At 32.4% G+C, this 7,874-nt stretch overlaps 1 protein-coding gene across 1 annotated transcript; it reads right to left on the bottom strand.

Annotated features, from left to right (window-relative positions):
• Positions 1-454: 454 nt before the first annotated feature.
• On the bottom strand, positions 455-7,343 carry LOC123692800 (signal recognition particle subunit SRP72). The gene is made up of 13 exons (XM_045637596.1): positions 7,241-7,343; positions 6,745-6,979; positions 6,525-6,669; positions 6,069-6,259; positions 5,031-5,168; positions 4,293-4,425; positions 3,702-3,881; positions 2,365-2,526; positions 1,926-2,138; positions 1,577-1,674; positions 1,284-1,385; positions 970-1,074; positions 455-616 (listed from the first exon to the last, which is right to left on the bottom strand). The coding sequence occupies exons 1-13, from the start codon at positions 7,341-7,343 to the stop codon at positions 484-486; spliced, it is 1,938 nt and encodes a 645-aa protein (XP_045493552.1). The 3' UTR covers positions 455-483.
• Positions 7,344-7,874: the final 531 nt, after the last annotated feature.

Raw genomic sequence — 7,874 nt, forward strand, 5'->3', positions numbered from 1 at the left:
TCTTTTTGGGATTTTTTAATCTTAAAACATATAAATGTTTATTGGTCCGAAAAAAATATCGGTTTTTATATCCTTTTCGATACTTAGAATTTTATATCGATACATCGAACTATTAAATATCGCTTAAAAATATCGATATATTGAAAAAATAATATCGATGTATCGATATTTTTTCAACAAGCCTACAAGGAACAATGGAACACACAGCTTTGAAGATAAAACAAGTATTGCCATATATGTATTAAAAATGCATTGGTGAATTTTCCAACTGGGTGTGGTAATCGAAATCGGAAACTAAGCAATGTCGAAAATGCTAAAAATCACTAAAGTCGCTTAGAGCATTAAACAAACGATTTTCCTGACTACTTTTTTTCTTTTTGGCAATAAGATTTATAACTACATATTTGATGACGACCTTTCCCGTGTATTTGGGTTTTAAAAAATAAAACAAATGTTGCCAGTAAAATAATTTATTAATTATTTCTACCACTTTCGGCCTTTGCCCTTCTTCTTCTGCTGTTGTTTCCTTTGCCACGCGCTGTCACTCGACTTTGGTTCTATGCGAGGACTCTTGGCTGTGGTAGCGGCCGCGCTTGGCGTTTGTTTGCTCATGTCGCTGTAAAATAGAATATATTTTTTAAAATAAAGTAAAAATATTCACAATATAAATGAAAATTAGTGAGTAAGAATAGAAGGAATTCCGATTTTATGTGCTCAAATCCAGCCTTGTGATCGTTATTTTTCTATTATTTAATAATTTACCATTTATAAAGCAATTGAATACCATGAAACTAAATATTAAATAAACAATTTTGTTCAATTGATTAAAATATTTTAGGGGAACAATTATTAGTTTTTCTTTTTACCAAGTAGAATTCTATTTTTTTATGAAACCATTACTAGGAATGACGACTTTTTCCACGTTAGTATCTCAAATTACTTTTTAATAATAAATTATTGTATACTCACTATTGATCAACGGCAGCGGTTGTCATCCCCTGGCTGCCCTTGATGACGTCACGACGGATACCACGGCGCTTGCGGTACGCCGTGCGCTCGTATTTTGGCAGCCATCTTTTTAAGAATAGTTTTATTTTATAAAATATTTTATTTGAAAAGCGAAGTTTACCTTTAAAATTTTTAAGAAAGATATCATAATTTTGTGGTTTAAATATATTTCAAATTAAGACATTAGTCTTGTTACGTATGTACATATCGTATAATTTTTCGATCACAAATAAAACCAAAATTTTAATTTTTTTATTATAGTCTTAATATATTACCTTTCTGGATCCGGACCTTTAGAGATATCGGCGGTGGGCGGCAGCTTTGTCTTGCGCTTCCTTTTAGTTTTCTTCTTTTGCCCAAGTTCGGAACCAGGCGTACTGGAAAATTAGTTATTGAAATTTACGTGAGTACTCGAAAATAAAGTGTACATAACATTAATATTAACAAGTTTTTATTTTAATGAATTTTTAAAGTTAGTTAAAAATACTTTTGGATTGTTATAAAACTGACCTGTCTATCTTAATATTTAATTTACCAAAATAACTTCTTAATAATTAAAAAAGTTTACCCAGGCGATTGCTCCTGTTTGCTCTGTACGGTTTTCTTCACGACCTTAGCGCCCATCATCCATTTGGACGATTCCAATGCATCTATATCGATTTTACCCTGTAAATGAAAGCATTTATAATTTATCCATAATGCTATTTAAGAAACAAAATCTATTTATTAAAATTATGCCAATGGTTGTTTTCTCCTATTAATTTAATGTTCTATCCACGTATCGTGTTAGAAAATGTATGTATATTGTTGCTTTCCTATATTTGATGTAAGTTTTATACGTGCGGAACGTATTTTGAACAAGACAATCGAAATTCGTCATTTCGCAACTCAACCCAAATATTCCAATAAATACGTACCTCTAGCTGATTAATAGGGGGCAGTTTAGTAGCGAGCTTCTTCGCCTCCTCTGGTTCGTGCAGCATCGCCTTGACGAGTCTCGCAAGCGTGCGCTTATCACCCGGCGCCGCGTGCACGAGCGCCGCGTGCGCACGTGCGGCCGCCGCGGTGTCCCCCGCGCGACTGTGCGCCTCGCCCGCCGCGCGCCACACCGCACGGAGGGACTTGAGCTTCTAGAACGTTCGAGGATTCGAAATTTAAAATTTGGAATCGAATTTTTTCGAATCGAATACGGACTTGACTACGGACTATAGAGTGTACGCCCGAAATAAGTGTTGTAGATGCGGTGCTTTATTGCCGGTATAATTTTATTCCCAGAATTGGGGAAAATACATAAGAAAAAGGTAGTAAAGTATATTGAGTGCTTTTTATCTCAAGATAATATGCTAAAAATCTTACCTCTTCATCATTCTTATAATGTTCATACACCTCTGTGAATAGTTTGGATGCTTTCTCATACTCATTGTCCGCAGTGAGCAAAGTACAGAGTACTCCAATGACAGCTGGACGGTACTTGAATTCGCTTTCTTCTAGAAGTTTCACTGCTGCTTTGCGATCGCCCTGTAGAATAATGTTAAAAGATAACATGAAAATATAACATAAGTTACATAAACAAAACCTGCTGTTTTTGTATTTAATAAGACAATTATATAGTTAGTTTAATTTATATGAAACATAATAAAATTTAGATTTTATTATATTAGAAACTCAAACTCTAACATTCATTTATTCAATTAGACTACTATTTAGTAGCACTTTCGAATCGTCATTACATAGGTAAGTATTTTTAACATTTACCACCGATTCGGAAAGCAGTATCTATGGAGAAGAATCGGCAAGAAACTCCATAGTTGCTCTTTTAACATCATGTAAATATTACAATATTATATGAAACTTATATCTAACTACATAAACTCAAACTCAAACTCAAAAATTCATTTATTCAATTAGACTACTATTTAGTAGCACTTTCGAATCGTCATTACATAATTATTTTAACATTTACCACCGATTCGGAAAGCAGTGATCTATGGAGAAGAATCGGCAAGAAACTCCATAGTTGCTCTTTTAACATCATGTAAATATTACAATATTATATGAAACTTATATCTAACTACATAATATATCATAATTTGCCAATGAACTGTCTTGTGGTTTTTACGCGACAACCTTCCATGGGTTTTTATCGTCCATATATTCCTGAATACTGTAGTACGCTCTCTGAACTAATACATTTTTTATATAAGTTTTAAATTTAGAACTACTAAACTCTTTAATATTGTGAGGAATTCTATTGTAAAAGCGTATACCTTGACCCATAAATGAATTTTTAACTTTAGCTAATCGGAAAAATGGCATTTCAATTCTATTCCTGTTCCTTGTGCCATAATTGTGTCTATCTCCTACTCTTGTGTGTAAGTCGGAGCTTTTGTGTACATGCAAAATATTATTAAATATATACTGTGATGGTACAGTAAGGATACCAGTATTCTTAAAATGATCTCTTAGTGAGTATACAATGTACTATTACTTTAACTCATACAAGTCTAATAATCAAGCTAAAAGCGAAATTAATTATAATATCATGATTTTAAATTTTTATCCTTGTCAATAAAATACATTGTAAAACAGATAAATTTATTATAAATTAAGCATTTAAATGCCATAAAATCAAAAATATCAAATTCAAATCACTCAAAAGCAGGCCTTATTTCCCAAACATAAAGCCAATTTACCTGCGCCAACAAAACTTGAGCAGCGGCCAAAGTCAGCGTACCCCCAACTTTAAGCAACAGGTTCACAGCCTGAGTACTCTTGCCGTCCTTTACTAGCGAGGAGGCTTCGACAAGGACGGCACGTTTGTCCGCGTTGAACTCACGGTTCAGTTTCACGCAGCATTGCTTGCAGAAGTCCGGCTGGAATTTATTTATTTTTATTGTAAATAAAAATTTATTAATAGTGTAATGTGTTGGTTGTATTGCGTGCTAGATATTTACGATATCACATTTTTTTTAATTTCCCTTTTAATTGATATGCTATTATTTGTAAAATTGTAAGTAACAGTGGAAATATTAAATGACCATTCATTAAGAGGTTTCTCAATACATATTACATAATTCCAATTTCTTCAAGGGGTTAATAAGCATAGTTTTAAAAAGTGTAATTATACATTTTTGCATCTACCAATTCCATATGTCTTTATAACTATAATCGAAAAGTTATATTATTTGATATATAATATATAATAATATAATTTATATAATATATAAAAATATAATTGATATATAATATATAATAATATAATATAATCCATAAATATCAAATACCTGATTAGAGAATATAGCTAGTATAGCCTGGTTGTAAACAATGCTAGCTCTCTGTCTCGAGTTGAGTTTATGTTCCAAGCCGTCTTGAGTTGCCGCCTTCATACGTTTGCGCGAATCAAACACATTTGTGTCCCTGAAAAGTATATATTTTTTAACAAGTGATAACTGCGTTAAAAACAACCGACTTCAAACTTGCACTTGCAAAATTTACAAATACCTACAGACAAAAATGCTCATAAAATAAAAACTACTGGGCCTATCCGAATAATTTTTTTATGGGACCAATTCGACACCATCCCGCATCGAACAAAAAAAGAATCACGTAAATCGGTTCAGAAACCTCGGAGTAATCGGTGTACATACATAAAAAAAAATATATATATATACCGGCCGAATTGATAACCTCCTCCTTTTTTTTGAAGTCGGTTAAAAAGGACTTACTGTTATGTTAAAACTCTTTTACTATTCAAATTAATGCAACATAATTAATAAACTCTCTTAGAAATATTACATTAGATACTTATACATTTTAATATTCATCCAGTTTTATGGGATAGAAGGTGAAAATGATTATGGTGATTGAAAATGATTTAATACTGTAAATAAACTTATAATTATTAAACTATACCTGAGCAAGGCTATAGTTGGATTCTCTATACAAATTTTCAATTCTATGTTATCATTATGAGTTTGTTTTGCAAGAAAAAAGAAATGTTGTTCTGCAAATAATGCACATACCTATTGATGACAACCAAATTGTTGCTGGCTATAGCAACCAAAGCCTGGTCACTAGGTTTGTCCTTCAAAACATTATGATATAGATTGGCTGCCTCCTTCTCCTTGCCAACCTGTTGCAGGCAGTATGCTTGTTGCACTCTAAAAATATAAATATTATTTCCCTATTATGATATACAGTAGAACCTCTATAAGTCGAATATCAAGGGAGACGCCAAAAAATTCGAGTTATAGAGTTTTCAACTTATGGAGGATTTCGACTTAGGCGGATTTTGATTCGACATAAAGAGTTTAAGGTTTATTCTTATAAATTTTGAATTCACAAAATCAAAATTGAACACCTGACACCAATTAAGCAAACACGTGTTTACGTGAGTCATAGATTTATTATCGTATACTCCTAAAATGTTTTCTAAGAAACAATAGTGTACTTTCATTGTCGGCAAGTTCTTAAAGTCGGTAACTTATTTTTGTTCGAACAATTAAAGAGGTAATAAATTCCTAATGATCAAGTTGTAAAGGTTTTAAAATAAAACGTTGCTATGTTCGACATACAGAGGTCAAATTTAATTTTTCGAGTTATAGAGTGAAAATATGTACCAAAATGGCTTGGAGGGACTCGGTGATTATTTCGACTAACAGAGGGTAGAGATTTCAAGTAATGGAGGTTTTGGTGTTTGAAGGGAAGGGAACAAAACATTTTTTCGAGATTTAGAGGTTTTTGACTTATCGAGGTTCGACTTAACGGGGTCCTACTGTATTTAAAAATTGAATAAAATTTTAATGAAGTTAGTAATGTTATTTATAATTTGCTGTATTTAATAAAGTCATCTTGATGCTTATTGGTAGTTAAACTTATTAACTCTTCTCCTGTGCTTAAACAACAAAAAAATAATTATCAACTTAAATTCCAGCAATTACCCTCCTAACATTTTCATTCCAGGACAGAGATGCAAATACAGATTTAAGTGTGGTAGAAAAGGGCAGACTACGTACAATATCTAAATTTATAGGAGTAATGTTATTTATCAAGTAGTATACCTGATAATAGCAGCTTCTTCTTTTGCCTCCTCCTCAGTACCACCATCATCTATCACACTCTCGGAGCAAGATTGTTCAGCTCTCTTCAATACGGGTAGGGCTTCAGAATACTTTCCACGCATAGCGAGTGTCGTGCCTGCGTTGTATGACAGTTCATATGTTGTCTCTTCAAATTGGGGTAGGTCAGCATTCTGTAAAATGGTTACAGAGCGTAAAAAATTGTATTTTTACTTGAATATTCAATTCAATTTATCTTGAGTCTCAATTAGTAATTAGTAGAAAAACTATAAACTTAAATTTAATTAAATAATAGTGACAAATTTTATAACAGCATATTAGTTACTTGATTGATTATACACAAGTACTATCCTGGAATAATTATTATATCTTAAAATTTTGCAAGTTAAACCATTTCAATAAATTAAATATATAAGAGAAAATATACATAAATCTTACTGGGTTAATTGCCCCCAAGTTTGCGACCACCGCTGACATGTTAGCCTTCCTCTCATCTTCATAGTCATCAGTGGTGTTCTTCACAATATCACGGTAGAGGTTGTAGCAATCTTGATATTGCTCGAGGCGATATAATATTTGAGCCCTACAGGCATACAATAAGTTAATTTATGGGTTTTAAGTTGTGAAACATGTAAATATATGAAATTTTAAATAATACCTCAATTCTTTCAAAGCTGGTGTTAGCTCTGGAGCACTATCAACAGTCTGTAAGGCTTCTTTAGGACAGTTAAGTCTATATTGAGCATATGCCTTCTCAAAATGTAAATCGCTCGCCAATGACGCATTTTTAGGATTGCTTAGAGCTGACACAGCATCTTTAAAGTTGTGTAGTTGGATGAAGCATATTATTTTGCAGTGGAAAGCCTTCTGTTCTGTTGGTGCTATCTGTAGAACTGAAATTTGGACGTAGTAAGTTACGCTGTATTTTTTAGTGAAAAAGTATTACTTAATACTATAGTTATCACTTATTATAAAGGTCTGGAATTATGTAACTCCACAATCAATTTAAACTGTTCTTTTACTATAAATAGGCACAAAAAACTAATTATCAACGAGGGTTAGGGTTGAAGAAAGTGGTGCCTTGGGTGCATCAAATTTTAAGGCATTTGGAATGGCATATCCTTAAATGTATATAAAATTATAGACATTCTTACTTTTATTAGCAGCTTTTAAGGCTCTTTCATAGTCACTGCTTTGACAAAATTTATTTAATTCAACATAAGCTTGGACAAGGTTAGTTTCCTTGTTGGCTGACATTTTAACTGACATTTGACAACCTGGCACTTGGCAGGCAGCTGGAACCAATGCTGGAACTCAAACGTCAAAATTTTATGTGTCAGCATAAAATCGTTTAGAAATGAGTTTTGTTTTACTTTGTTAACTTTGTTTTACTTTACTTTGACTTTTGAAAAAAAAATCCTTTTAATCAAATCAAGTTTAAATCAATATACTTGAATTGATATTTTAGTTATGTAGCATTTAATTGTTTTATAAATATAAATTCTTAAAGAAAAGAAAACATTTGATCACTAGGCGGGATCTAACCCGCTTTCGGGGCGACGCGGACGCCTAACCACTCGACCACCGAGCCGAGATTTTCTTTATTTCGCTTGTACCAATATCTAAGACCAATATACGTCATGTATTTAGTTTTAAAGCAGACGTTTGATTAATGTCCTAAGCTCTTGGTTATGAACTAAATCGATTTCTGGTTAATAATATTTGACGTTATTTGTATCACTTAAAGTGATGATCCTTTGATGATCAGCTTCAAAGTTATCGCGAGGA

The sequence above is a fragment of the Colias croceus genome, chromosome 6, assembly GCF_905220415.1.
Source record: "Colias croceus chromosome 6, ilColCroc2.1".
Lineage (NCBI taxonomy): Eukaryota > Metazoa > Arthropoda > Insecta > Lepidoptera > Pieridae > Colias > Colias croceus.